This window comes from Caenorhabditis elegans, chromosome IV, assembly GCF_000002985.6.
Source record: "Caenorhabditis elegans chromosome IV".
Taxonomy (NCBI): Eukaryota; Metazoa; Nematoda; class Chromadorea; order Rhabditida; family Rhabditidae; genus Caenorhabditis; species Caenorhabditis elegans.
The window spans coordinates 15,269,886-15,293,512 of NC_003282.8; the positions used below are offsets into that span (position 1 = coordinate 15,269,886).

The window sequence follows — 23,627 nt, forward strand, 5'->3', positions numbered from 1 at the left end:
GGGCTTCTATGGAAGGCAGGCGTGGTTTCAAGGCCTGACGCCTGCCTGACGCCTGCCTGACACCTGCCTCCTCACTTTAATTTTGGCGTGAATTTACATGAGGCGCGGATTGAGGCGAAAAGCAGGCGACAGTCGCCGCCCTAGCTTTTATATAAATAAATAGCCCTAGCTTTTATATAATAAATATCTGTTCGAGGTATCTGTGTCTCCCAAATCGACTACGGTAGGGTACTGTAAAGACACTGCAAGTGGGTTTGATGCTGAACAATTAATTCATTCAGTGCAAAATTTATTTGGTCCAAATTATTACACAAAAAAACCCAAAAAATAAATGTTTTTAGAATGTATATATATTGGGCAAGAGTATCAACATTAAATGTTTGTTTTTAATTGAAAAGTTCCAAAAAAAAAATTAGTTAGCTGGGCACTCAGGTCCACGTTCTCCTTCCTTGCACTTGCAGTCAACATCCTTCATTCTTCTCTCAGTAATATCACGTCCTTCTGGAGTTTTTCCAATAACACAGAGACATCCTTTTGGTCTTGGGAAACATCCTTCCTTAAGCCCCTTGAACTTGTTCTTTAGCTCATCGACGACTGCGGCGTAGTTGGCTTGGGCGCGCTCTCTGTAATAGTTTTTGATTAATTTTGATAACTTCTAAGACAGATGAAACTGAACACGAGAGAAATTAGAAAATTTAAAAAATTTTACCATTTTTTAAAGTTTACGGGCTTTGCGAACTTTTTGAAAGCATTACCCAGAACTTTTACTTTTTCAAAAAATTTCCACTGTTTTATATTTTTTGTTAAAGAGTCAGAAATAGTGACTGCAATTTTGAACATTTAATTTAAAATATAATTTGGTACAAAACATATTATCTTAGTTTTTCATCGATAATTCAATTTTTTAAAAAAATTAGAAAAAGCGCTAATTTGTTACTAAAATTTGAAACCGTGAGTATTTTTTAAGCATCGAAGTTCGAGTTTTGAATTCAGATTTTTGACATTGTGTAATATTGATTTAGAAAATTTTATAAAAAATATTTAGAATAGAAACTTATGTGAAATAGTGATAATTTTACGATAAACATTTTTTGGGTTTAGATTGTGGGATTTATTCAAATTTTCGGAAATTTTTGACTGTAGTTTCTTAACATTGAGGAAATACTGATTATAAAATGTTTAAAATTTGAAACTGTGAAAAAATTTTAGTGCGAAAATTGTTTTCTCGAATTTCACTGCTTCAAAAATATTCAAATTTTCAAAATAACTGGATTTATGTCTATAGGAATTTTCGATTCAAGTTGAAAACATAGAGGAAATGAAATGCAGTGCACTAGAACATCCGTTTAAAATAGTTGAAAAAAAACAATTTACTGTTTCAAATCTTTTTTAATTATTTTCATTCTAGATTAATTAGTGATAATAACTGCATGTTCAATTCAAAAAATTCCAAACGTTAAAAAAACACCATTAATTTTTTTCCAATTCTTTATTTGACTAGACTGGTTCAACACACCTTGAACTCTGGTTATTTGTGTCGTGTACACATATAAATTGGCCAAATGATTTTGCTCTTTGTGTACAAAAATGTATTTTTGGTAACACCATCTATAAATATAGATTTCTAATTTTAAAAATTGAAAAAAAAACATTATTTTTTCGGAAGTTAACGAGACAATATTTGCTGAAACAATATTTTGACTTCAATTTCTAGCTAAAAAGAGCCAGCTGAAAATTGGAAGAAAATCCAGAAAAAACTAATTCTGAGCTCATTAATTTTTTCTTAATTTCAAGTTTTCAAATTGGATAAAATAACCGACTGTGGCATCGAAAAAATAAATTGTTCAGAAACTCGTACAAATTATCTGAAACAGGGTTTTTATTTCAAATTTTTCAAAATCCTGGAGTTTGTTGAACATGCATTCGAGAAAAAATACTGTTTCCAATAGTTTGTAAATAGTTTTAAGTAATTTCTTGTATCGATGCTGCTGACTTTTTAGTTGCAACAACTAACCTCACTGGATCTCTGACGTCATAATTTGGCTGAGCCTGCTTCACATCTTTCACATTAGCTCTGGCAATATTGGCTGGTTGACGTTGAACTGTTGCTCCGACATCTCTCTTTCCACGAACTTTGCATTGATCTGGGTTATTGTAGGCAGTCACAACTTCATTTCCATTGGCGTCTTTCTCATTGCACTTGCATCCACCGGAAGGCTTTGGGAAGCAGTTTTCCTTGAATGCTCCGAATTTCTCCTTAATCTCCTCGTTGAGCTCTTTCTTGTGCTCAGCTGTCACTGATTCAATGGATTTCTTGCAATCAGCGTCTGCGGAGTACTCGGCCACCTCCTCACCATGTCCAAGATCCACGTTGCACTTGCATCCACCCGATGGTTTTGGGAAACAGTTTTCCTTGAAATCTCCGTATTTTTGTTTGATTTCTTCGTTCAAATCCTTCTTGTTCTCAGCTGTGGCCATTTCCACAGACTTCTTACATTGATCAACACTGTCATATTCACGGATCACAACCTCATCGTTTCCCTCCTTGACGTCACAGGAGCATCCACCGGCTGGAATGATCTTACAGTTGTCACGGAGCACAAGTGTTGGACCGGAGGCATCACGACGAACTATGGCCTTGAAGAATACTAATTAAATTAGTAAGAAGCAAGCAGGTTGATTGATATAGAATTGTTGAAACGGTATCTTTTTTTAAATTTTCTATTTAAAAGTTTTGCAGATATAGCCTTGACAACAACTTTTTTCTTCAAAAATGAGAGATATTTCAAAAAAATTTCCGTGTTCAAAACTAGGAATCTTAGATTTAGAAAAAAAAAACTTTTCGTACTGTGTTATCGAATTATTCGTCTTACGAAAATTTGGATTTTTGGAAAAGACTATGTCTAGATTACTATGAAAATAAGGGATACTCGTATTATATACACTTATTGAAACTGTAAAAAAATTTGAAACCTTTTCACATTGCAACATAAAGTAGGAAGCTGATTTTTTATGTGCTTTGGTTTTTTTCCCCCAAAATTTTCCGATTAATTCCGATTAACGCTGAAAATAATTTGAGTGACATATAAATAAGGAATAAGAAACTGTGGAAAATTGGAACTATTGAAATTTATGTTCGAAAATAAAACTGTATAAAATATTCAAAAATTGGAAAACTGTTCCGACATATCCACGACCATTATAAGTTGAAAATTCAAGCTGCTACTAACAAAGAAAAGGAACAGTCAACACATTTTCCAACAAAAAAAACCGTTTTTGAAATTCGGGAACTGTTTCATATATTACATTTAAGCGGTACAGCTGTGCAGGTTTCAATTGTTCCATTAAAAATTTTCCCAGATATTGCCGTATCGTCAGTTATTATAAAAATAAAGGCAACCCAAATGATATGCACTAATTGAAACTGTAAAAAATTTGAAATAAAAAAATGTAAAGAAATTTTAAAAGTTTAGTTCAGAAATTATTTGCAGACGTCTCTGATACTACTTCTTGTTTAAAAAAATCACTCTACTCATAAAAGTTACCTTAAAATATTTTGTCTCTTGAAATATTAATGAGTTGTTGGGTTTTGTAAAATAAGAGAAAAGTTGATTTGGTCTGAAATTAATTTGAATTTTTGAAAAAATTGTTTGCACTTTCATATAATGCATTTACGTAGTACAGTTTTGAGAGTTATGTTGAGATGGTGATTCTTAATTTTTTCAAAATTAATTAATTTGACAACGCATTAATCGGTCAGTCTAACTAGACGTCTCAAAAAGTTGGAACTGTTTGAAAAACACAATGAATTACCTATTCAAAATTTTCTTTATATAGAGACATTAGAAAAAAAAAAGAAAGCTAAAATTTCTTTCAATGTGCCACAATTTTTCCCGTTTCAAAATGTCTAATAAGTTGTTACAATATAATCGGAGACAATCGTGATGTTTAACTCATGAAAAATTAAGTTAATGTTATTTAAATTGATTTTATTTAACAAAAAACTAAGGTCAGAGAAATCAGTAATAATAAAAGAAATTTAACTCTTATAAAATATCTGAGAAAAATGCGGCACACAATTTGTAAAATCAAACTTTTTTAAAATTCGATCTGTTTCGTGTTATGCATTTTTCTGAATATTTGAAAAAGTGAGGCTTTCAATATCATTTTTAGTCAAATACACTATTAAAACTTTGCTCAACACTTCCCCTTCTCTAATCTTTTGTTCAAACTCCCGTGTTCCTTCCGTATTGATCACTACATCAAATTGAAATGACGACAATCGAGCGGGGAAAAATGAAAGAAATAACAGCAACTGTCTCTTTTTTTCTCTCTTTCTTTTTTTGATAACACAGAGTGATAAATGATATACTGAAAAGAAGTATCTAGGTGAGGGGGAAGAAGATGAGATTTTGTGTCGTTGTCTGTTGATTACACTACGCGCTGAAATTTATGAGCACCAGGAGGCCCAGGGGATACGTGAAAGTTTGGGGGAAAATTGTTGTTTTTTTTGAGCTCGAGCATTTTTGAATTTGTTCCAAAAATTCTGGAGAAATCGAGTGAAATTGAATGAAGTTAGAGGTAGTTTAGTTTTGAGTGAAGCGGAGCGGTCGCATCGCGTATTGACCGCAACTTTCAAACTTTTTGCAATTCGATAATCTAGCTGATAGCTTGTATAGAAATTTTTGAAAAAAAAAATTAGCGAAGGTTTCAAGTTCATTTTTTAATTTACAGTGTTTGGTGACTTTTGCTCGTACGCTTAAACTTGCAAAATCCAAGAAAAAAACCGAAATCGGTACCCAAAAAATGCAAAGCCTAGTTTTTGGAATTTGTGTAAAGTTTTGAATTCTAAATATAACAATTGGTGTTTCAAAAAAAATTTGGTTACAGTTTCAACTATATGATTTATTTTTTTGATGTTTTGCAACTTTAGTGTCATTACATTAGACCGTTTTAGTTCGAGAAAGGTAGTTTAGTTTTGAGTGATACGGAGCAATTGAGTTGCATTTCGAGAGCGGCAACACAGCCGAAACTTTCCAATTTTTGTGTAATTCGATAGTTAATTTTGGAAAAAAAAATCAAAGAATGTTTCAAGTTCATTTTTATTAATTTGCAGTATCTGATGACTTTTGCTTGTTCAAAAATAGTAAAATATTAAAAAAACAGAATCCCAAAAAAGGTACAGCATAGTTTTGTGAATTTGTAAAAAGTTGTGAATTCTAAATTAAACAATTGGTGGTTCAAAAAAAATCAGATTACAGTTTCAACTATATGATTTTTTTTTTGATTTTTTGCAACTTTAGTGTCATTGGATTAGACGCTAATTTTTGTGTAATTCGATAATCAATTTTGGAAAATAAATCGGCGACTGTTTAAAGTTCTTTTTTTTTAATTTGCAGTATCTGATGACTTTTGTTTCTTCGAAAACTATTTACATACGCAAAAATCCAAAAAAAACATTAGGTGCAGTTTCAACAACATGATTTATTTTTAGATGTTTTGCGACTTTAGTGTCATAGCGATACGTTCTTATTTTGAAAAAATTTAGATATATTCTTGCAGTGTCAAACAAAAATTAGTGTAAAATTAGTTGCCTGAAGCGTCATGATTTTTGCCAAAAAATTTCAAAATGTTTGGGCTGCTCTATACTGATACTGATGATATATTGCGTATCGACCGCGACGCAACCGCACCGCGTGCGCCGTGGCCTAACTTGGATCAAAATTCACTAAATAAGCCGAAAAAATATAAAACAAAGTATGAAAATGATATCAATTTAGGATAAAAATCACTTATTTTTTACAAAGAACTCGAAACAGACTAACCTGAGAAAGGGCAATCAAAGCAAGAAGAACAAAAAACGAACTCCTCATCATTTTCGCTTGGCTGTCAAGATTTGTTTTGTTGACAACTAAGAGCGACCAGCCGCCGTCGCTCAGACGTTTTATACACTTTTCTTTCGGGGTTTTCTCTTTGTCTCTCCGCCCTCCATAACTCCTATTATCCCTCTCAAAAAAAGGGCGGAGTTGGAAAGGAAAAGGTTTTTGTTATTTTGATATCCGGAAGAGGTCGAGAAAGTGTTTGGGATTTTTTTTTGTAAACGAATTGAATCATTTTGTTGTGAAATTTGAGATTCTGCCACATGATACAATGTGTCACTGGGTGAGTCATAGGGGAAAGTAATAACATATCAGTTATCAGCCAGAGGTCAAATTTACAGAATAAAAAATACTGACGAAAAAATGAAAGTGTGTTGAAAAACCGCTGAAGGTATTTTGAGAATGCTAAAAAGTAAAAGCGAAGAGAAACCAACCAATGGAAATGTGTTGAAAGTTTTTGTTTAGAAAATTTTGTGAAACGGTAATTTTAATTTAATTTTTTCTTACTTAAAATTTCCTAGAATATAGTTTTGAAATGCCATTTAAATTAATATTTTAAGCATATAAATCCTCGGATTTTCTAAAATTTTCTAATCATATGATCTAATTGTTCAAAATATTTTATAAAGTTTAAATTATTGATTTCAAATGAAAAATACCCAAAAATCCATGTTTCTTTTTTATCCTTTTTTTTCAAAAATAACAGACTTATTTAGACTTATGAAAAAAAACTTATTAAAAAAAAACCATATTAAAAAATAGCTTTATTTCACATTTTATATCAATATTTTGAAACCGCTGAAGGTACTTTGAAAATGCTAAAAAGTGAAAGTGAAGAGAAAACAACTAATGGAAATGTGTTGAAAGTTTTTTTAGACGAAAAGTACCAAAGAAGCCAGATTTTCTTTATTTTCAAAAATTTCTTTTTTTTTGTCCTACGTATATTTAAAAACTACTGGAAACATTTTTATATTGAAGTTTTAATCAAAATTTCAGCTAACAAACTCATTTAGACTTATGACATTTAATATGTTAGTATTAAAAATAACGTTATTTCACATTTTATAACAATATATTGAAACCGCTGAAAGTACTTTGAAAATGCTAAAAAGTAAAAGAAGAGAAACCAACCAATGGAAATTTGTTGAAAGTTTTTATTTTGAACATTTTGTGAAACAGTGATTTTAACTTTATTTTTCTTACTCTACATCATTTAGAATATAGCTTTGAAATCAAATTAAAATTTATATTCAAAAATTAAATTTAACGAAAAACTTGTGACTTTTTTCATTCTACTTACAATTAGACCGTTTTTCCTTTATTAGTCTTTTATTAAAACAGGAAATACGGTAATTAAAAACTGTAAAAAACATGTTTATGCAGAAATTCTCGATTCAATTTTTTATTTATAGAAGCTGACGATTATTAAAATTGCAACTTGAAGTTGTAAATCAAAAGTTTGAAACAGTACTATTTTTTCATTGGAATTGTGGAAAAGTTCAATTTTTGGAATTTTTTGAAAATAGAAAGGATGTTATTAAAAACTGCATGAAACACATAATATTGGAATGGTAATTTTTTAAATTAAAATTGCGACGATGCTCAAGCTTCCCCTTTTTCCACCTCCGAAAAAAGAGTATAATTTTGGAAATCTGTTTAAAGACATTTGAAGAATGAATTATTTTCATTTTCAATCGAAAACGTATTTAAAAAGTATATGAAACAAGTTCCTACTGAAGGCTACAATAAAATTGAAAAATATATGTACTATTAATAATATCAACAAAATTTGAAAAAAAATTAATTAAATTTTAATATCGAGGTTTTGAAACTGTAAAAAGTGTTTTTATTGTGTGAAAAATGATATGAAAACGCCAAAAATAAATAAAAAAACCCCAGAAAAATACAAAAAAATTAATTTTAGTTTCCTCTTTCTACAACATATACATATTCAAAAGCGTGGTTCATTTTTATTTTTCTTTTGTTTTTTTTTCTGATGTTGTTCTGAACTTTTGAATTCTGAATGAATTTTTTCTAATGAAATGTTTTATAAAACTTTTACTCAGAAACGTCAAAACAAAGACTTGATACTTCACATTCTAAAACATTAATTTGAAACGGTATTTTTTTTTCTAAATTTGAGTTGTGGCAAAGTTCAAGTTGCTGAATTATTCGTTCTTTTCCCACGACTAATACCGTACAAATTCGCAATATGTTTCTGTTGAATTGAATTGAATTTGAATTCTGTTGATTTAATTTTTGGTTCAAAACAATTTTCAATACAAACCGTGACTCACCACTGACTAAACTAAACTAAACTAAACTAAAAATGTTTTAAAAACTTCCTGAAACAAGTTTCTATTGAAAAATTTTGCTTAAATTTTTAAAAAGTTCTAAAACACTCATCTAGTATTACCGGTAGTATTGTTAATTAAAAATCGAAATTTAGAAAATTTAAAGGAGAGTGTGAAAGATTTGGACTTGAACTTTTTGTTAATTTTATAAAAAAAATGCTTTCAATTTCCTAATGAAGTTTGGAGAAATCAATGGACCTAATGAACAAGTATTTGACTGCAAATCTTCTGAAAAATAATCCTCAAAACCAAAAGGTAGATTCTTTTGGACATTGATCAAAAGTAAATGAACGACATTCAAAAATTCATATATCACAATGTATTGAAACTGTAAATATTTTGTTTTTTTATACGTTGTAACGTTTCAGTTGATTACAAGGTTGTCCTGTATTAAGTGAGATTGATGAAACAGTGAATAAAATTTTGTATTATCTTAAAATTCAAATTAAGAATCTGAAATACATTTTGAATTATCTGAAATAAACTTTCTAAAAAATTCAAGGAAAAATCTATGTCAATTGCTGCAATTATAATGAAGTTTTAGTTTCAAAAAAAAGTGTCTTTAAAATGGAAATACTAAAGTTTCATTTTTAAAAATGTGAAAACAGTGCAATATTTGGTTTATTTTTTAAATCAATTTTATGAAATATCTCCATAATGTTTCAAGTAGTTTTCAAATAGAAGAAATTCGAACTATTTGCAATAATTTCCCATTTTTTAGATATGTTTAGATTTCATTTTTAGATAACTTTTCTGTTATTATTTACTTTGTTTCTGTAGAAAAAAGTTAAAAAACCTATATATTTAAGTTTTTGAAACAAAGGGGTTAGAAAAAAATATTTGTTTCTGTCTACTTGATCGTCACTATTTCAATTTTTAGAAACAAAAAAAATTTATTTGAATCGGTAAATGAGTTTTAAACATGCCTTGATGGTTTATTGAAACGTTTTAAAAAAATTTTCAATTGCTTTAAAAAGTTTCTGTATTTTTTTCCAGTTTCACAATGTTCATTTATTCTGTGTTCAAAGTTACAGTTACTAACTTAAATAGATATACAGAATTGAGACACATTTATTTTTATACATTGTAAATTTTTAATGCAACATCCCAAACTTTTTCCATACGTTTACGTAACATTCTCTTAAAACAGGCACATTTGGTTCCACTTTTTTATTGCAAAAAATGAAAAGATTTGAGAAAAGTATAAGAAAACAATTTACAAAGATTAAAATTTTCAATAATTAAATTGAAAAAAATTGTTTCACCATGATGGTAAAACATTTTTCCTATATTTGAGCTCTACTGCATTCCGAATAAGCAGATCAAATATCAACTTAAAATATTCAAGTTTTAACAGACTCAACAAACAGTTTTTTGAGTTCAAGCCAGCACCCCATTAATCTCACTTTGATTGCAATCGGATGTACTTTTCAAAATCGCACTCACCACACTCATTTCGAATTCGATAAATTCATTTTCAGAACTTCTTCATTTATACAATTAATAATTAGTTGCTTTAAAAACAACAAATAGAAACAAATTAAAACGGGATAATTCTTAATTTAAAAAAATTAGCACTGAAAATAATTTTCAACAATTAAAAAAAGTCGGTTAAAAAAATAATCGTTTTCAATATTGTGAGAAATTATCATCACATTTTCATAACATTGATGGATTTATTCATTTTTTTCAAATGAAGATTATGTGATTGAGTTGTTCATAGTGAAAATTAAATGTTTCCTGTCTTAACACTTATAAACGATTGCTTTCTCGTTCGAATCCACTGAATTTAGTTTTTTTTTTCTTAAATATCTAAAACAATAGGTTACATATTCTGCAATGCGTTTTTGTTTTTTTGATTTTTGATTTGGAGAAATATGAATTTTATACAATGTTTCTTACATTGTATAAAATTCATATTTCTCCAAATGTTTTTTTGCTGAAACAGTAGAATAATTTGAAAATTGAATTTTTTTTGTTATCTTCCAATAGCATGTTGCTAGTTGCAACATCGTCCAAGTTAAACGCAAAAACGTGAATAGTTTCTATATTTATTGTTTAATTAATTTTCAATTTGAAAACATAGAACTGCAAACAAATTTGAATATATTTTTCTGCACTTTTAAATTATTTTTCATTTTTATTTCTCCATTTTTTTTCGGTTTCATTAACTTCATAAAATTTTGATGAAATGTAATTTTGTATTCGGTGAATTAATTCGGTGTCTTTTTTCAATACTTGAACGTTTTTATTCAGCATCCCAATATTGCTCATCTGGTTTACACCCTTCCAAATAAACTTGCACATCTGGTTCCAATTTATGGCAAAAGTTAGCAAAAAGCTTCCAAGACACTGGCAAAAAATTCCACAAAAAAGGGGTTTAAAACAAAAACTGTTGTTAAAATGTACATTTTGTAAATTGGGCAAAAAAACTATTTCAACACGCGTGCTAAGGACATACTAAAATTATACGAAAACTGAGAAAGCAATGAAAACCAAGTGAAACGGTTAATAGTTTTTGGTTAGATAAATTGAAGTTTTAAATAAAATTACTCGCTGATAAAAGAAAAAGTTAATTTTTAAAAAAAGTGTTTCAATATTGTGAGAAAAATACTTTTTTTGCTCGTTTCTATGTCTGCAGATGTTTAAATTGCGCAAAACAATTTAATTGTTCAAAAATAGGAAATGAAAAAAACTTGTCAACATTTTCTTTTACAGTGTGATATAAAATGTTCTGTTACAAAAACTTCATAATGAAATAGTTTTTTTTTGCACTTAAAGCTGGAATTTGAACGGAAAATACCCCTGTAATATAAAAAAAACTTACATAAATAATCTGAAACAGTAATTTTTGAAAACTGCATGTTTCAGTTTGTTTTTTAGTATGTCAAAGTTAAATTTGGCGTTCAAAATGAAGACACAATTTTTTAGGTAACAGTTTCACTAAACTTAAATAAATTGATAGAACCAAAAAAACCTTACTCACGCAATAAATTTTATCGGAACAGAACACATATATCATACTACTGTAACAGGAAAAAAAATACACCAATCTTTAATCGGAAAATAGAAACGTTAAGAAGAATTTAATTCTAGTTAATTTCAATTGTTTTTGATTTTATAAAGTGTGTTGCAACAAACTAATAAATCAGTTGAAATTGTGAAAAATTTAGTACTTCATTTTTAAAATTTCGCATTCAATATTAATCAAAGAAATTTAAAATTCCCACTAAAGCAATTGTTCAACTTTCTAGCGTCAACTACGCTATGAAAAAATTCAGTTTTATAAATCAAAAAATGTTTTCTGTTTACGTAACATCCTCAGACGCACATTTGAATTCAATTTCCTAGGGCATCATTGTGAATAATGAAAAATTGAAAACAACGCTTACTGAACGCTTAATGAAAGTCACAAAACAAAAACTGTTTTTTATGGTCAAGTACACCAGAAAATACTATTTAAAACATGCTAGCTTGTACGGAAGGTTATTTTAAAAAATGCAGAAATTGAGCAAAAGCTGTTTTTTTTTTCAAAAATTCAAAAGTACGGAAAACCCATATGAAGTGTTTTTTTTTCTTTTCTAAAACTGTTTCGTATGATCAAATATACCATAAAATACTAATTAAAACATGCTAGCTTGTACGTATTAATCTGAAACAAATGGCAACATAGTTAGTGACCGCAGACCATTTTATGAAAATAGTGAAACATGTTGAGTATTTTTCTTTTCAAATTTTTGAAATTCTCTACCGTTTCCGACAGGTCTTAAAATAATGAACTTCTGAACATGATTTGTTTGAAATGAATAAATACAGGGCGGTCCTTTGAACAAATAGAAAACAATTGAAATTAAAATTTCACGAAGTTTTCAGAATGTTTCAGTTTGCCCAAAAATGTAGCAGCCGAACTTCGGTTTTCAGTTCCTTTTTAATTATTGCACATTTCTTAATTTTTTCAAAGTTTAATGATTAGATGTCTTCATCAAAGTTTAGAAAAAAACCGATATCCTGACAAATAAAATACTAATCTTTTTTTTTCAATTCAAAATTTTATTTCAGTTTCAGAAATATTGTATCAAAATTGTTTTAAATTAACATTTTTAGTCAACAAGTCAACAAATTGAAACGATTTTACTCAAAAAACAATGCTTTAAAGTTATGAAAAAATAGTTTTCCATGTATGTTTCAACACATTTGTTCCGTTTTTCAAAATTAGTTTTGACTAAAACCTATTTTGACCGTTTATTTAGTTCTGACATGACATCTAGTATTGATTTAAATAACTCTTGAAAGTGGAGTAACGAAATCTAAGACTGCGTTTTTCAAACCAAAAATGACAAAAAAATACTGAATTTTGTCTAAATTTTGAGACGTTTATTTTTGTCCGATCGTGTTTTTCTAAAATAATTTCGAATCTTTCCATTTAATGCATAAAAAAGTGGAACCAAATGTGGTTATTATAAGATAAATGTTGCGTATTGGAGATATTTTTCATGTTGCACCAAAAATTTTCATTTCTAAAAATAATATGTATACCGTACCTAGTGAGTAAATAAGTAAAAAATATAGTTTTTTAAGTAAAATCGTTTCAAATACGTAAACACCGTTTTAAAGTATTTTTGTTCTAAAAGTTAAAAACTCGCACTGATGTTAATTTAAAACAATTTTGATACAATATTTCTGAAACTGAAATAAAATTTTGAATTGAAAAAAAAAGATTAGTATTTTATTTGTCAGGATATCGGTTTTTTTCTAAACTTTGATGAAGTCATCTAATCATTAAACTTTGAAAAAATTAAGAAATGTGCAATAATTAAAAAGGAACTGAAAACCGAAGTTCGGCTGCTACTTTTTTGGGCAAACTGAAACATTCTGAAAACTTCGTGAAATTTTAATTTCAATGATTTTCTATTTGCTCAAAGAACCGTCTTGTATTTATTTATATCAAACAAATCCCGTTCAGAAGTTTATTATTATGAGATCTGTCGGAAACGGTAGAGAATTTTGAAATTTTGAAAAGAAAAATACTCAACATCTTTCCCTATTTTCATAAAATTGTCTACTATGTTGTCATCAAGGGTGTCAATGCCCCGTGAAAATTTCAAAAACGGGACAACGGGAATTCCCGTTTTTTTGAAAACACTCAAAAAACGGGACAAACTGGGCGGTTTAAAAAAAAGAGTGCATAGTTGGCGTAAATTTTAGTGTATTCGAGGCAAATTATAAAAAAAAAACTGCATTATAAACATTTTTATCGACTTTTTCAATATTAAACAGATATTTAAAAAGCCAAAAAATGAGGAAAATGTCCCGTTCCCGTGAAAATTTGAAAAACGGGACAACGGGACAACGGGAAAAACGGGAAACGGGAATTGACACCCTTCGTTGTCATTTGTTTCAAAGTAATAAATAAACTATTACAATTGAATTAATATTTTTCTAGTGGCTTGAAGAGTTGCAATACAATGAATTTAGTTACAAAAAACAAAATAAAATTTTTCAATTTCGTAATTGTTGTTTCCAACTCAATTTACTAACATAAGACTAGAAGACAACTTTAACAAGACGGATGTATCTATCAGAAACCAAGTACATTAATAATTGGGTTTACTGTTCTTTTCTAAGTTTATAATAAGTGGCGAAGCCCGGCAGATGTCGGATGCTGTGAAATTATTAAAGTTGGTGAAGCAAATATTCCTCAAAACAGCGGATTGTCTCATGCTACAATATTGCAACTAGAAAAATTAATACGGTTTCATTACGTTGTGATAAATTGTATCAAAATAAATGTGTACTGTGAACTTAGCTTTGCTCATTTCAAAATAAAATTCAGACACCGATTTTTTTACTGAAAAAGGAAACATGTTTCGAACTCAAGTGCTAGTTTTCGTTTAAATGCGTATTGCGTCTTGCGAAGAATGCAAAGAATCAGTGTGTCTCAAACATCTGAAAAATTTATAAAAAATCTCTGAAACAGTGAGCTTTTCTGGAATAGTTTTTGAGAAGATAATATTATGAAGATAATGATAACGAAAATAACGAAGATAATGAAGAGGTAATATTATGGACTGACTGAAACTGTAGCGTTCAATTCAAATAATTGTTTCTATTGGAAAAATGACCGTATCAATGCAAAATTTATATAAAACTTGAATACCAAAACTTAAAAAAAAACCCCTAATTTGGCATTTGACAAAAAATCAAATTTTAATTTGACAAAATAATTTTTCTCATGGATTACTGTTACCTTATGTTTTAAAAATTACCGGAACTGTTTCGACATGGTCATTAAACTACAATTAAATATTTTTGGTAATATGATTTCATCAGATGGTTCTAGAAATCTCAGAGATGGAATGTATTTTAATTAGTCTATTGAAGATACATGCATTTAATATTTTAAATTTTTTATTCAAAATTATTAACTAATTCAATTTAGTTGTTCGTCAAATTTTTTCCTCTAAAATTTTTTATATAAACATATATAATAGTGGCACTGATGTGCAATAACTATGAACAGTACTTGTGATCTTATTGAAACAGACGTTGAAAAAAATTCAATTGATAGAAACATTAAATCGTGGAGGAAATTGGAAGAATATCGTAGTGATCAATGAATTTTTGAAGACACTGTTTATTTTTTGAGTAAAGCAAATTGAAACGTCTACAGAAAGACGGTTTTTTGAACGAAATTTCTTTCAAAGTAGTTCAAAAACACATTCGACCTTAAAAAATATTTTTGGCTCGTAAAAACGGTTTTGTAAGGCACCTTAAGATATACTATCTAATATACTTATACACTATCGAGTCCAAGCATGTGAATATTATCATCAGTTAATTGAGAACTTTACTAACTGTCTGAAACAGTAATTGATTTTTAAGGATTAAATTACAGTTTTAAAAACAAATTTGTTGTAACTTGGATTTCTTCGTAGTATACTTTTTTATAAAGCAACTAATTACGTTAACTCAAATAAATTTTGATAAAGAAATACTGAAACTGTAAATACTCCGCGCTGAATTTTTTGTATAACTGTGCACACTTTCAAACATTATTCCTGCAACAAAAATTTAATTTAAACTTAAATATGGACTTTTTCCAGTTTTTTATACAAAAAAACGGCTGAAAAAGTGGAAGACAATTTTTCATAGTTTTCACGAAACTCAGAGTAACTTTCAAATCAGTTAACGACATAATTTGACATTTGACATTTGACAAATGGTTTGCTATTCATTTTATCATTTGATATTTATATGTTTCTTTTAAATTAATTAATCGAAAATGTTAACGATTTTTTGGAAAATATAAGGTGATTTGTAAATTTAAATGGGTTGTATATAGAAATTCTGTTTAAAAAACTGGACAACTTTACTAGAAAATATCTGAAGCCGCTGAAATTTTTCTGTATTGAAATATTTTTGTTGGTCGAGTTTTGCGGAATTTATTTTTTTCTCTTTTTGCGAAATTGAAACTTTTTCAATTCTAAATAAATGGGAATTGTTGTCAGTTTGAATTGTGCTCTTTATGAAAATTCTGAAACTGAGATAAATTTTTGATTTAAAAAAACTTTTTTCCGATTTTCATGTAGCTATTCGATTTTTAAAAACAAGAAAAGTTCTGCAAAAACAACATCACCTAAAATTAAACAAGCTGAAATATTTTCTCATATTCTAATTAATTGACAAAACCCTGGATCTAAGAAGTAAATAAGAGATATCAAAATTATTTTAAACAAAAAAATCCAAAAATATTTTTTTCACACCAAATTTAATTTTATTGTTTAAATATTTAAGACCTGGCAAACATATTCGAGAAATTTTCAATTTCGATATTCTCCAAATCAAATGATGCCACAAAAGAGGTCGGGTTGCATTTTTCACAATTAATTTTATACTGTAAGTTAGGAAAAAATATTCTGTTTCACGATGCGATTATAGCATGATTGCTACAATCTTTGTTCATTCTTAGCATGTAACCGTATCAGGTAAAAATAAGTTGGTAATGAGTGGCGGGAGTGATGTGAACTATATAAGTTAATCCAAAACAAAATGTTTTCACAAAGATTTACTGTGAAGATCGGCTGTTTTACTGTGTTTTGCAAGAAAACTAGTTCACCTTCTTGAAAAATATTAATGCTAAAGCTAATTAATCAAAGATTTTATTAGTTTGATGAAACACGCCAGATTTAGTAATTTTGCGAAAATGAAATTTTTACACATGAAATCTGAATTCAATTCCAGTTTCTAGAAATTCAAAAATAAATTGATTGATTTTTCCGTTTTGCTTTTTTTCCTTTGTATTGCTGGTAAGACATTCTGAAAAAAGAAACAGAAAACAACCGGCTTTTTTTAAATATTTACCAAGTTTTTACTCATGGACTCCGGTGGATGTAGTACATATATTAAAAAATTACAGATACTGTGGTATTTAGAAACAAGTTGAAACAATTTATGTGCAAAATTAAATTTTTTGTATTTTTTAGAATAATGTTTTACGAATGAATTAAGATTGGCGGAGTTTTTTTTTTCAAAATTCGCATTTTTAAAAAATCGCATTTTAAAAATTTGATATTAAAAAAAATTGCGTCTGAACTAGCATACTAATACTGTCAACGTAAATGGTATTTTTTTTCTAATGTACAAATACGGTTAGTAAATATTGGTTTTTTGACTCAAATGGAGGGGGGGGGGGGAGAACAAATGGCCCACAATTTTAATTTCATCAAAAATATATCTATCACTGATTTCTGTTTTCTGCAGTAATCGGTCTGAAAACCCAAACTTGTGAATTAACTTTTCAAATAAAAAATTTACTGTATCACATGTCAGATATAAATATCTAACAGTTTTGGTAAGTGCTACTGGTTGTGAAATTGAAAAAAAAACTTTGATAGAAAGGACAGAAGGGCTAATAGAAGGGAAAGGAACATAAAAGGCATCTTCAATAAACTAATCCTATTCATGGTTGATTTATTGAAACATCGAAACAGTGGATTGTTGGTTTACTCATTATTAACCTTTCCCCCATTTTTTCCCAATAAATGTGTTGTAATTTCTATTTGAAAAAAAAATTATCCGTATAGATCAAACATCGAACACAATTGTCAATCCTTACGATAAAGCATCCAAATCAAGAATTTATCAAAATATACTTTTTAAAAACCAGTTTATATATTTTAAAAGTTGATTTTCAGTTTTCACTATCACTTTTTTAAGTCCATAAAAATTTTTAATGTAAAATGTACAACAATACTCTCTGAATTTCTCAAAAACCCCATATAAGAAGCAGCTTCCCAAGACTGCTAATTTTGTGCTGTTTCAACTTTTTCATAAATGAAACAGTTTTTTTTTCATAATTTACTCTATGCTTCCTTTTAGCAATTTAATTTGTTTTTGGCTTAAAAATCTTTTTAAAAATTAACTTTATTAGATTACTGTGCAAATGAGTAGCATTTATATAATGTTAGAATTTTTCTTTAAAATTAATATAAAATTAACTAATTATTAAAATTTCTGAAATAATCTGTTTCAAATTCTTCATGAAGGTCAGCTAAGTTACAATGTTTCTATTCAATGTTTCAAATCCTTCATCATAAATTTTATTTTCAACGTTCACTTTTAATAATTTCCATATTATCTTTTGAAAAAAAAAACTTTTTTGGTGTTCTGCATCAATCAAAAAGCCACAATCAAGAACGTTACACTGATTTTAGAGTAAAACCAACAGACCGAACTAACTTTTCACACTTTTAGCTTACTAATTAGATGTAAAAATGAGCATAAACTTGAGATCAAAATTTTAAAAATGTTACCATAAGTTTACTGTTTCAATGTCGGCATAAACTGAAACATTTTCAATTTTTTTACTTTTCTTGACTCGAATTCTTCCAATTTTAGAACATGACCGGCAGTTTTTTGTTCTGGATTTTCGTCACTCATTTCATTCCGAAACTTGGGTTTTTGTTAACTTTAACGTTTGGATTAACACTTCTCTCGTTGAATTATCTGGGAGCCCAGAGAAATTTCGGTTCCTATAAGTACCTTATCAGCGCGTTCACCGCACTTGGCATGTGTTTTGCTACAGTGGAGATTGTTGTGTACCCGGTAGGTTTACTGTGGCGCCCGACGTTTAACGGGTTCCGAAGTGTTGCAACTCGTCAGGTGTCGGCTGCAGCTTTTGTAACTAATTTTAGAACGTGCACAACTTCAAAGCAGCTCTATTGTTCTTCAGTTTCGAAGAATCATTTTGGTTAAGTGGGCCATGGTCGAGAAACATTCCGCTAGGCCAGTCCAAAATCAAGTTTCTCAGTTGAAACTGTAAATTTTCAGCAGGCTACACATTTTTCCATTCTGCAACAATGTCTCTACTATCTGTGCAGTTTATTTACAGATATTGAGCAGTTTTTGAGTGAGTTATTACGTTTACAGTTTCACTATGTTGATTTAAAAGCAGCGGCATTACTAAGCTCACTCGTAGTACGATCAATCACCAGTAACTCTAACAAAAACCTATTTACTGCAACCGACGTCTACCTAAACAAAAATAATTTAGGGAGTTGTCGGGCGCTTATTGCAGCGAGAAAAAAGCACCCGACATCGCCCGGTTTCTGTTTTTTAATGCTGAACCCGGAATATGTCTGGCGCTTCACAAAATTCTTATATTTCAGCACCAACAAGCTCGCCTATTTCAAAGGCTTCTACTCCCTGATCTGGGTCGCCTATTGCTCATTTTTCGGCTTCCAGTATGCACTGGGAACCTATTTCTTTTTGGCGAGAGACCAGGTCTCAGATACAAAATAAACAGTTTTTCAAGACATTGATCCTTCAGGTATATAAATTTTGCTTTGCGCCCGACACCTCATGGGTTTCCACAGAAAACCCGCAAGGTGTCGGCCGCTTAAGTCCGATTACTAAAATTGTTACAATGTAGATCACAATGCCGACGATCATATTATTCATTCCAATAACTGTCATAATTTTCCTTCCTTTATTCAACTTAGATGTGAGCTTGCCGTCTGGAGTAATGCTGTGCAGCTTTACTTTGTATCCAGCCACGGATTCACTTATTGTGATGTATGTCGTTTCGGAGTATCGAATGACTGCAAAAAGTAAGCAAATTCCCAAAACTTTCAGTTGCAGCCGACATCTGGCGGTCTTCATTTTTCCATAGTGTTCCGTAGCGCTTGACTTCTAGCGGATTCAGCATATGTTCACATCGAGAACCCGGTAGATGTCGGGTGCTTGCAACAACCCGTGCAAGAAAAACCTCACAAACTTCCAGGAATTCGAATGATTCTGTTCAGAAGTTTCAAAGAGATTAAACAGTCAAGAGTTGGCACAATCGCGTCAGTAGGAGCAACAAGTTTCACACCAATGCCGCCATGAAAATCAATAACATTCTCATTTCCTCACTATTCTATCTATTTCCTCCATTAAATTTGAAAAAACAAACACTCAGAATATGTGATAAACGATGAAGAGAGTAGTCCGTCACCGGTTTTTCTACCGCCATATGTCCCCTCCTTATTCTCTCCTTTCTCTCTACCCCTTTCGTGTCATTGCACTAGATGACAAAGGAAAATGTGACTGCTTGGCGCAATGGTAGCGCGTTCGACTCCAGATCGAAAGGTTGGGCGTTCGATCCGCTCAGTGGTCAAAGTTTTTTTTTTTTTTCTAAATTTGAGTAAAAACTTAAAGTTATCAATATTATTTATTAAAAAAGTATAAAGAAGTATTGTCTTGTATATACACATAACTGGTGTCACAATTATACATTGGATGACTACATTCTCTTGCAACATTGTCCATTTCCACACGGAGAATAGTTTTGCTGGCAAGAGCAGGAGTTGACTGATTGAGTGAGGCATGGCATCTGGACTAGTTGAGCAGTAGAGCACGATTGATAGCATGATTGGGTGCATGCTGGAGCACATTGCTGCATTGGTTGTTGTTGTTGAATGCATTGTTGTTGGCATGATTGTTGGCATTGTGGAACACATTGAGCAGATTGAGAAACTGAAGGTTCTAGGATGACAGTCACAATTTGTGGAGCAACAACTGGAGATTGGCATGCTGATTGGCATTGCTGACATTGTGGAGCAGCTGGTTGCTGACATTGTGGAATACATTGTTGTTGGCACTGTTGAGTCTGTTGGCACGAAGTTTGACATTGTTGGCAAGCTGGTGCAGATGGAAGTGTGCATTGTGGAGCACACTGTTGCTGGCAAACTGGAGCATACTGCTGGCAAGTATTCTGGCACTGCTGGCACTGTGGAGCTGATGGCTGTTGGCATTGAGGAGCACACTGTTGTACGCATTGTGGAGCTGCTTGCTGACAGGTTGTCTGGCATGGTTGAGTACATTCCTGATAGCACTGTTGAACTGGAACTTGTTGTAGAAGACATTGTTGTTGACACTGTTGTTGGCATTGTGGAGCACATTGAGCAGAGATTCCCAAGTTGACATTGATGACTTGTGGAGCAACAGTTGGAGCACATTGTTGAACACATTGCTGCTGACATTGTGGTTGACATTGTTGAATTGGTTGAGCTTGAACACATTGTTGAGTGCACTTTTGTTGGCATTGTGGAACACACTGGACTGTGACTGGAGCTGGAGCAACACAGGATTGTTCACAGGCTGGCATGCAAGATGGTTGACATTGGACTGGAGCTGGAGCAGCTATTTGAGTATAACAGGAAGACGTCTGACAAGTCTGCTGGCATGAAGATTGACACTCATTCATAGATGGAGCAAATTGACATTGGTTCTGGCAAGACTGCTGACAAGCTGGAGCACATTGAGAAGTTTGCACTTGGTAAGTTACTTGCTGAACTGGTTGGGCACATGAGCAGGATGTCTGGACTGGAGCAGTGTTCTGACACGAACAACTGTACTGTTGTGGTTGAGTTGCTTGTTGGCATGAACAACTTGGTTGAACTTGTGAAGCACAACCACATGATTGACGTTTATCACGAATTGAAGATGCCTAGAAATAATATAATGTTTCAAGGTGTACATATAAATTGTTAACTAATTCTACAGATAATTCAGAAAGTAAGTGAAGCAACAGTAATACAAATCGTACCTCAACAATAAGAAGGCTAGAAACAAGAAGAACTGCTGCAATTGTAATAAAACGCATTGTCAATATGATTGAAGAGCTGCTAAGAGACAATTGATGCCCTTGTTTTAATTTTTCCGACTTTTATACCAACGTCCTACAACCCTGTTTCATTAGCCATCAAACAGTTCCGTCCCACTTATCAAACTCCATCCATCAACCGGCTTCATGCTCAGCGCAAACATAACAATGATAACATGGCAAATGAACCAAAAAACACGCTCGTCGCCTCCCAGTCTTACACACACTATTTCTTGAGGGCACGGCAAGTTGCAAAGATCAAAAAGAGGTTGGGTGCGCGTTTGCACTGATACAGTGTTTTTTTTTTGGATTGCGCCGAGTTTCCGCTTAACTATGTGTACCAAAAAATTTCGTTTACATTTTCAGAAAAGTAATGAAAGGGTTACCTGTTGAACTTTAGAGTTCGGATTTCGACAAAACGATTTTAAATTGTTTATTGCCTTTTGACGCCACTCATTATTAGAAACACCTTTTTGTTTGCTCTCACAATAGCCATTCGAAATTACAAGACTTGAACTCTTGGACTATTTTTTCCGGCACTATTTTTTTACATTGCTATAATCGTACGCAAGCAGTGTTTGAGGGGGTATATAAAGCCTTGATATCTGTGGAAATCATCAAGCCCTGCTTCTTCAACCATTATCATGCGTTTCATCGTATTTGTAGCTCTCTTTGCTTCCAGCTGTCTGCTTATCGAGGTTTGATAAAGTTTCATTGTACTTTCACTTTTAGAATGGCACGACATTTCTAAACTTTTTCAGTTAGTATTTCGGTTTATTAATAATTAAAAATATTATATTAACTACAACAATTTTCCATCACTTGATGAAAAATTCATCATGTACAGTTTTTTCAAAATGTTCTTGATAATACGGTCTAGTTTTCTAAGTGCCCACATCTTACAAATATTTGTTGGACGTAATCGATGTTAGCAACAAAATGCTTGTTTTCCAAGTTCACAGAAGTTTTTTCCAGGCAACATCAATTCGTGATAAACGTCAATCATGTGGTTGTGCTTCACAAGTTCAACCAAGTTGTTCATGCCAACAAGCAACTCAACCACAACAGTACAGTTGTTCGTGTCAGAACACTGCTCCAGTCCAGACATCCTGCTCATGTGCCCAACCAGTTCAGCAAGTAACTTACCAAGTGCAAACTTCTCAATGTGCTCCAGCTTGTCAGCAGTCTTGCCAGAACCAATGTCAATTTGCTCCATCTATGAATGAGTGTCAATCTTCATGCCAGCAGACTTGTCAGACGTCTTCCTGTTATACTCAAATAGCTGCTCCAGCTCCAGTCCAATGTCAACCATCTTGCATGCCAGCCTGTGAACAATCCTGTGTTGCTCCAGCTCCAGTCACAGTCCAGTGTGTTCCACAATGCCAACAAAAGTGCACTCAACAATGTGTTCAAGCTCAACCAATTCAACAATGTCAACCACAATGTCAGCAGCAATGTGTTCAACAATGTGCTCCAACTGTTGCTCCACAAGTCATCAATGTCAACTTGGGAATCTCTGCTCAATGTGCTCCACAATGCCAACAACAGTGTCAACAACAATGTCTTCTACAACAAGTTCCAGTTCAACAGTGCTATCAGGAATGTACTCAACCATGCCAGACAACCTGTCAGCAAGCAGCTCCACAATGCGTACAACAGTGTGCTCCTCAATGCCAACAGCCATCAGCTCCACAGTGCCAGCAGTGCCAGAATACTTGCCAGCAGTATGCTCCAGTTTGCCAGCAACAGTGTGCTCCACAATGCACACTTCCATCTGCACCAGCTTGCCAACAATGTCAAACTTCGTGCCAACAGACTCAACAGTGCCAACAACAATGTATTCCACAATGTCAGCAACCAGCTGCTCCACAATGTCAGCAATGCCAATCAGCATGCCAATCTCCAGTTGTTGCTCCACAAATTGTGACTGTCATCCTAGAACCTTCAGTGTCTCAATCTGCTCAATGTGTTCCACAATGCCAACAATCATGCCAACAACAATGCATTCAACAACAACAACCAATGCAGCAATGTGCTCCAGCATGCACCCAATCATGCTATCAATCGTGCTCTACTGCTCAACTAGTCCAGATGCCATGCCTCACTCAATCAGTCAACTCCTGCTCTTGCCAGCAAAACTATTCTCCGTGTGGAAATGGACAATGTTGCAAGAGAATGTAGTCATCCAATGTATAATTGTGACACTAGTTATGTGTATATACAATACAATACTTATTTATATTTTTGCAA

At 31.5% G+C, this 23,627-nt stretch overlaps 3 protein-coding genes, 108 non-coding genes and 1 pseudogene across 112 annotated transcripts; 53 read left to right on the forward strand and 59 right to left on the reverse strand.

The window, feature by feature from the left end:
- Positions 1–274: 274 nt before the first annotated feature.
- Positions 275–5,919, reverse strand: ccg-1 (Conserved Cysteine/Glycine domain protein). Its single transcript, NM_070441.8, has 3 exons — positions 5,826–5,919; positions 2,015–2,637; positions 275–623 (listed from the first exon to the last, which is right to left on the reverse strand). Exons 1-3 carry the CDS (start codon positions 5,874–5,876, stop codon positions 413–415), a joined length of 885 nt encoding a protein of 294 aa, NP_502842.1. The 5' UTR covers positions 5,877–5,919; the 3' UTR covers positions 275–412.
- On the reverse strand, positions 608–628 carry 21ur-4679. The gene has a single exon (NR_062336.1).
- 21ur-8934 lies at positions 831–851 on the forward strand. The gene has a single exon (NR_062337.1).
- On the forward strand, positions 832–852 carry 21ur-9558. Its single transcript, NR_062338.1, has one exon.
- 21ur-9523 lies at positions 1,130–1,150 on the reverse strand. Its single transcript, NR_062339.1, has one exon.
- Positions 1,421–1,441, forward strand: 21ur-1350. The gene has a single exon (NR_062340.1).
- On the reverse strand, positions 1,807–1,827 carry 21ur-10676. Its single transcript, NR_062341.1, has one exon.
- Positions 1,980–2,000, forward strand: 21ur-13350. Its single transcript, NR_062342.1, has one exon.
- 21ur-1263 lies at positions 1,984–2,004 on the forward strand. The gene has a single exon (NR_062343.1).
- Positions 1,987–2,007, forward strand: 21ur-11573. Its single transcript, NR_062344.1, has one exon.
- On the forward strand, positions 2,096–2,116 carry 21ur-11797. The gene has a single exon (NR_062345.1).
- On the reverse strand, positions 2,637–2,657 carry 21ur-10556. Its single transcript, NR_062346.1, has one exon.
- On the reverse strand, positions 2,891–2,911 carry 21ur-10181. The gene has a single exon (NR_062347.1).
- Positions 3,040–3,060, reverse strand: 21ur-3672. The gene has a single exon (NR_062348.1).
- Positions 3,179–3,199, reverse strand: 21ur-2124. Its single transcript, NR_062349.1, has one exon.
- Positions 3,337–3,357, forward strand: 21ur-8347. Its single transcript, NR_062350.1, has one exon.
- Positions 3,338–3,358, forward strand: 21ur-13136. The gene has a single exon (NR_062351.1).
- 21ur-2187 lies at positions 3,361–3,381 on the reverse strand. Its single transcript, NR_062352.1, has one exon.
- On the reverse strand, positions 3,364–3,384 carry 21ur-9521. Its single transcript, NR_062353.1, has one exon.
- Positions 3,700–3,720, forward strand: 21ur-3008. The gene has a single exon (NR_062354.1).
- Positions 3,940–3,960, forward strand: 21ur-4897. The gene has a single exon (NR_062355.1).
- Positions 4,156–4,176, forward strand: 21ur-7832. Its single transcript, NR_062356.1, has one exon.
- 21ur-4011 lies at positions 4,752–4,772 on the forward strand. Its single transcript, NR_062357.1, has one exon.
- Positions 4,934–4,954, forward strand: 21ur-6674. Its single transcript, NR_062358.1, has one exon.
- On the forward strand, positions 5,134–5,154 carry 21ur-9574. Its single transcript, NR_062359.1, has one exon.
- Positions 5,304–5,324, forward strand: 21ur-1796. Its single transcript, NR_062360.1, has one exon.
- Positions 5,417–5,437, forward strand: 21ur-10957. Its single transcript, NR_062361.1, has one exon.
- On the forward strand, positions 5,512–5,532 carry 21ur-361. Its single transcript, NR_062362.1, has one exon.
- On the forward strand, positions 5,513–5,533 carry 21ur-11787. The gene has a single exon (NR_062363.1).
- Positions 5,515–5,535, forward strand: 21ur-11285. Its single transcript, NR_062364.1, has one exon.
- Positions 5,751–5,771, reverse strand: 21ur-4841. Its single transcript, NR_062365.1, has one exon.
- Positions 5,920–6,294: 375 nt separating the features above from the next.
- On the reverse strand, positions 6,295–6,315 carry 21ur-5930. Its single transcript, NR_062366.1, has one exon.
- A 294-nt stretch (positions 6,316–6,609) lies between these two features.
- Positions 6,610–6,630, reverse strand: 21ur-5817. Its single transcript, NR_062367.1, has one exon.
- Positions 6,631–6,896: 266 nt separating this feature from the next.
- Positions 6,897–6,917, reverse strand: 21ur-2528. Its single transcript, NR_062368.1, has one exon.
- A 74-nt stretch (positions 6,918–6,991) lies between these two features.
- 21ur-9451 lies at positions 6,992–7,012 on the reverse strand. Its single transcript, NR_062369.1, has one exon.
- Positions 6,993–7,013, reverse strand: 21ur-14179. Its single transcript, NR_062370.1, has one exon.
- A 267-nt stretch (positions 7,014–7,280) lies between these two features.
- On the reverse strand, positions 7,281–7,301 carry 21ur-1699. The gene has a single exon (NR_062371.1).
- Positions 7,284–7,304, reverse strand: 21ur-13613. Its single transcript, NR_062372.1, has one exon.
- Positions 7,305–7,369: 65 nt separating this feature from the next.
- On the reverse strand, positions 7,370–7,390 carry 21ur-2066. Its single transcript, NR_062373.1, has one exon.
- Positions 7,371–7,391, reverse strand: 21ur-12991. The gene has a single exon (NR_062374.1).
- Positions 7,392–7,536: 145 nt separating this feature from the next.
- On the reverse strand, positions 7,537–7,557 carry 21ur-9118. The gene has a single exon (NR_062375.1).
- Positions 7,558–7,934: 377 nt separating this feature from the next.
- Positions 7,935–7,955, reverse strand: 21ur-5980. The gene has a single exon (NR_062376.1).
- Positions 7,956–8,166: 211 nt separating this feature from the next.
- Positions 8,167–8,187, reverse strand: 21ur-1206. Its single transcript, NR_062377.1, has one exon.
- Positions 8,188–8,254: 67 nt separating this feature from the next.
- 21ur-14627 lies at positions 8,255–8,275 on the forward strand. Its single transcript, NR_062378.1, has one exon.
- Positions 8,276–8,494: 219 nt separating this feature from the next.
- 21ur-10509 lies at positions 8,495–8,515 on the reverse strand. Its single transcript, NR_062379.1, has one exon.
- On the reverse strand, positions 8,499–8,519 carry 21ur-7643. The gene has a single exon (NR_062380.1).
- On the reverse strand, positions 8,500–8,520 carry 21ur-12790. The gene has a single exon (NR_062381.1).
- A 59-nt stretch (positions 8,521–8,579) lies between these two features.
- 21ur-831 lies at positions 8,580–8,600 on the reverse strand. Its single transcript, NR_062382.1, has one exon.
- A 336-nt stretch (positions 8,601–8,936) lies between these two features.
- 21ur-1859 lies at positions 8,937–8,957 on the forward strand. The gene has a single exon (NR_062383.1).
- A 116-nt stretch (positions 8,958–9,073) lies between these two features.
- Positions 9,074–9,094, reverse strand: 21ur-15621. The gene has a single exon (NR_062384.1).
- Positions 9,095–9,271: 177 nt separating this feature from the next.
- 21ur-6368 lies at positions 9,272–9,292 on the forward strand. The gene has a single exon (NR_062385.1).
- Positions 9,293–9,533: 241 nt separating this feature from the next.
- On the forward strand, positions 9,534–9,554 carry 21ur-11225. The gene has a single exon (NR_062386.1).
- On the reverse strand, positions 9,535–9,555 carry 21ur-10705. The gene has a single exon (NR_062387.1).
- Positions 9,537–9,557, forward strand: 21ur-2490. The gene has a single exon (NR_062388.1).
- Positions 9,558–9,715: 158 nt separating this feature from the next.
- On the reverse strand, positions 9,716–9,736 carry 21ur-8324. Its single transcript, NR_062389.1, has one exon.
- Positions 9,737–9,904: 168 nt separating this feature from the next.
- On the forward strand, positions 9,905–9,925 carry 21ur-1505. The gene has a single exon (NR_062390.1).
- A 190-nt stretch (positions 9,926–10,115) lies between these two features.
- Positions 10,116–10,136, reverse strand: 21ur-5824. The gene has a single exon (NR_062391.1).
- A 302-nt stretch (positions 10,137–10,438) lies between these two features.
- On the forward strand, positions 10,439–10,459 carry 21ur-1011. The gene has a single exon (NR_062392.1).
- A 213-nt stretch (positions 10,460–10,672) lies between these two features.
- On the reverse strand, positions 10,673–10,693 carry 21ur-6064. Its single transcript, NR_062393.1, has one exon.
- Positions 10,694–10,901: 208 nt separating this feature from the next.
- Positions 10,902–10,922, forward strand: 21ur-14140. Its single transcript, NR_062394.1, has one exon.
- Positions 10,923–10,929: 7 nt separating this feature from the next.
- On the reverse strand, positions 10,930–10,950 carry 21ur-8860. The gene has a single exon (NR_062395.1).
- A 61-nt stretch (positions 10,951–11,011) lies between these two features.
- 21ur-8614 lies at positions 11,012–11,032 on the reverse strand. The gene has a single exon (NR_062396.1).
- Positions 11,013–11,033, reverse strand: 21ur-13872. Its single transcript, NR_062397.1, has one exon.
- Positions 11,034–11,139: 106 nt separating this feature from the next.
- 21ur-5895 lies at positions 11,140–11,160 on the forward strand. Its single transcript, NR_062398.1, has one exon.
- Positions 11,161–11,201: 41 nt separating this feature from the next.
- 21ur-5412 lies at positions 11,202–11,222 on the reverse strand. Its single transcript, NR_062399.1, has one exon.
- 21ur-9781 lies at positions 11,203–11,223 on the reverse strand. The gene has a single exon (NR_062400.1).
- On the forward strand, positions 11,216–11,236 carry 21ur-1107. The gene has a single exon (NR_062401.1).
- A 7-nt stretch (positions 11,237–11,243) lies between these two features.
- On the reverse strand, positions 11,244–11,264 carry 21ur-10789. The gene has a single exon (NR_062402.1).
- Positions 11,265–11,406: 142 nt separating this feature from the next.
- On the forward strand, positions 11,407–11,427 carry 21ur-9705. Its single transcript, NR_062403.1, has one exon.
- A 452-nt stretch (positions 11,428–11,879) lies between these two features.
- On the reverse strand, positions 11,880–11,900 carry 21ur-4910. Its single transcript, NR_062404.1, has one exon.
- A 129-nt stretch (positions 11,901–12,029) lies between these two features.
- 21ur-1988 lies at positions 12,030–12,050 on the forward strand. Its single transcript, NR_062405.1, has one exon.
- 21ur-4766 lies at positions 12,031–12,051 on the forward strand. Its single transcript, NR_062406.1, has one exon.
- A 286-nt stretch (positions 12,052–12,337) lies between these two features.
- On the forward strand, positions 12,338–12,358 carry 21ur-5071. Its single transcript, NR_062407.1, has one exon.
- A 498-nt stretch (positions 12,359–12,856) lies between these two features.
- On the reverse strand, positions 12,857–12,877 carry 21ur-5033. The gene has a single exon (NR_062408.1).
- A 283-nt stretch (positions 12,878–13,160) lies between these two features.
- 21ur-6147 lies at positions 13,161–13,181 on the reverse strand. The gene has a single exon (NR_062409.1).
- An 847-nt stretch (positions 13,182–14,028) lies between these two features.
- Positions 14,029–14,049, forward strand: 21ur-829. The gene has a single exon (NR_062410.1).
- A 91-nt stretch (positions 14,050–14,140) lies between these two features.
- 21ur-11421 lies at positions 14,141–14,161 on the reverse strand. The gene has a single exon (NR_062411.1).
- Positions 14,144–14,164, reverse strand: 21ur-6732. The gene has a single exon (NR_062412.1).
- Positions 14,165–14,247: 83 nt separating this feature from the next.
- 21ur-10889 lies at positions 14,248–14,268 on the reverse strand. The gene has a single exon (NR_062413.1).
- Positions 14,269–14,549: 281 nt separating this feature from the next.
- On the forward strand, positions 14,550–14,570 carry 21ur-3798. The gene has a single exon (NR_062414.1).
- On the forward strand, positions 14,555–14,575 carry 21ur-10897. Its single transcript, NR_062415.1, has one exon.
- A 133-nt stretch (positions 14,576–14,708) lies between these two features.
- 21ur-1550 lies at positions 14,709–14,729 on the reverse strand. The gene has a single exon (NR_062416.1).
- On the reverse strand, positions 14,713–14,733 carry 21ur-1456. The gene has a single exon (NR_062417.1).
- Positions 14,734–15,032: 299 nt separating this feature from the next.
- On the reverse strand, positions 15,033–15,053 carry 21ur-15645. Its single transcript, NR_062418.1, has one exon.
- Positions 15,034–15,054, reverse strand: 21ur-2560. The gene has a single exon (NR_062419.1).
- A 116-nt stretch (positions 15,055–15,170) lies between these two features.
- 21ur-13530 lies at positions 15,171–15,191 on the reverse strand. The gene has a single exon (NR_062420.1).
- A 260-nt stretch (positions 15,192–15,451) lies between these two features.
- Positions 15,452–15,472, reverse strand: 21ur-6584. The gene has a single exon (NR_062421.1).
- Positions 15,473–15,710: 238 nt separating this feature from the next.
- Positions 15,711–15,731, reverse strand: 21ur-7687. The gene has a single exon (NR_062422.1).
- A 465-nt stretch (positions 15,732–16,196) lies between these two features.
- 21ur-2133 lies at positions 16,197–16,217 on the forward strand. The gene has a single exon (NR_062423.1).
- A 125-nt stretch (positions 16,218–16,342) lies between these two features.
- 21ur-8576 lies at positions 16,343–16,363 on the reverse strand. Its single transcript, NR_062424.1, has one exon.
- 21ur-4624 lies at positions 16,346–16,366 on the reverse strand. The gene has a single exon (NR_062425.1).
- Positions 16,367–16,614: 248 nt separating this feature from the next.
- On the reverse strand, positions 16,615–16,635 carry 21ur-1339. The gene has a single exon (NR_062426.1).
- Positions 16,636–17,092: 457 nt separating this feature from the next.
- 21ur-6401 lies at positions 17,093–17,113 on the forward strand. Its single transcript, NR_062427.1, has one exon.
- A 43-nt stretch (positions 17,114–17,156) lies between these two features.
- 21ur-232 lies at positions 17,157–17,177 on the reverse strand. Its single transcript, NR_062428.1, has one exon.
- 21ur-15191 lies at positions 17,160–17,180 on the reverse strand. The gene has a single exon (NR_062429.1).
- A 414-nt stretch (positions 17,181–17,594) lies between these two features.
- 21ur-811 lies at positions 17,595–17,615 on the forward strand. Its single transcript, NR_062430.1, has one exon.
- Positions 17,616–17,802: 187 nt separating this feature from the next.
- Positions 17,803–17,823, forward strand: 21ur-13007. Its single transcript, NR_062431.1, has one exon.
- On the forward strand, positions 17,804–17,824 carry 21ur-2813. The gene has a single exon (NR_062432.1).
- A 193-nt stretch (positions 17,825–18,017) lies between these two features.
- On the reverse strand, positions 18,018–18,038 carry 21ur-13907. The gene has a single exon (NR_062433.1).
- A 62-nt stretch (positions 18,039–18,100) lies between these two features.
- On the forward strand, positions 18,101–18,121 carry 21ur-3245. The gene has a single exon (NR_062434.1).
- Positions 18,122–18,133: 12 nt separating this feature from the next.
- str-11 lies at positions 18,134–19,620 on the forward strand (annotated as a pseudogene). Its single transcript has 4 exons — positions 18,134–18,641; positions 18,901–19,061; positions 19,164–19,341; positions 19,515–19,620. Coding segments are annotated over exons 1-4 (953 nt in total).
- Positions 18,485–18,505, reverse strand: 21ur-7891. The gene has a single exon (NR_062435.1).
- 21ur-5291 lies at positions 18,705–18,725 on the forward strand. Its single transcript, NR_062436.1, has one exon.
- Positions 19,621–19,817: 197 nt separating the features above from the next.
- On the forward strand, positions 19,818–19,889 carry sup-24. Its single transcript has one exon. It is a non-coding gene; the product is annotated as a tRNA-Trp (tRNA).
- Positions 19,890–20,015: 126 nt separating this feature from the next.
- Positions 20,016–21,377, reverse strand: pqn-90 (Prion-like-(Q/N-rich)-domain-bearing protein; the record flags this gene model as incomplete). Its single annotated transcript, NM_070442.1, has 2 exons — positions 20,016–21,221; positions 21,321–21,377. 2 exons carry the CDS (start codon positions 21,375–21,377, stop codon positions 20,016–20,018), a joined length of 1,263 nt encoding a protein of 420 aa, NP_502843.1.
- On the forward strand, positions 20,021–20,180 carry Y73F8A.1165. The gene has a single exon (NR_062437.1). It is a non-coding gene; the product is annotated as an Unclassified non-coding RNA Y73F8A.1165 (non-coding RNA).
- Positions 21,056–21,251, forward strand: Y73F8A.1169. The gene has a single exon (NR_062438.1). It is a non-coding gene; the product is annotated as an Unclassified non-coding RNA Y73F8A.1169 (non-coding RNA).
- On the forward strand, positions 21,282–21,302 carry 21ur-3017. Its single transcript, NR_062439.1, has one exon.
- On the forward strand, positions 21,283–21,303 carry 21ur-8387. Its single transcript, NR_062440.1, has one exon.
- A 402-nt stretch (positions 21,378–21,779) lies between the features above and the next one.
- 21ur-2316 lies at positions 21,780–21,800 on the forward strand. Its single transcript, NR_062441.1, has one exon.
- 21ur-3989 lies at positions 21,781–21,801 on the forward strand. The gene has a single exon (NR_062442.1).
- Positions 21,802–22,021: 220 nt separating this feature from the next.
- pqn-91 (Prion-like-(Q/N-rich)-domain-bearing protein) lies at positions 22,022–23,558 on the forward strand (the record flags this gene model as incomplete). Its single annotated transcript, NM_070443.3, has 2 exons — positions 22,022–22,075; positions 22,353–23,558. The coding sequence occupies 2 exons, from the start codon at positions 22,022–22,024 to the stop codon at positions 23,556–23,558; spliced, it is 1,260 nt and encodes a 419-aa protein (NP_502844.1).
- Between the last annotated feature and the right edge of the window lie 69 nt (positions 23,559–23,627).

What these genes read in the sequence shown, in the direction of transcription:
- ccg-1 (NM_070441.8), bottom strand. Translation starts at nt 5,876, where the DNA reads ATGATGAGGAGTTCGTTTTTTGTTCTTCTTGCTTTGATTGCCCTTTCT. An exon ending in CTTTGATTGCCCTTTCTCAG is followed by an intron (nt 2,638 to 5,825) that starts GTTAGTCTGTTT and finishes GTATTCTTCAAG; the next exon opens with GCCATAGTTCGTCGTGATGC. An exon ending in GACGTCAGAGATCCAGTGAG is followed by an intron (nt 624 to 2,014) that starts GTTAGTTGTTGC and finishes AAACTATTACAG; the next exon opens with AGAGCGCGCCCAAGCCAACT.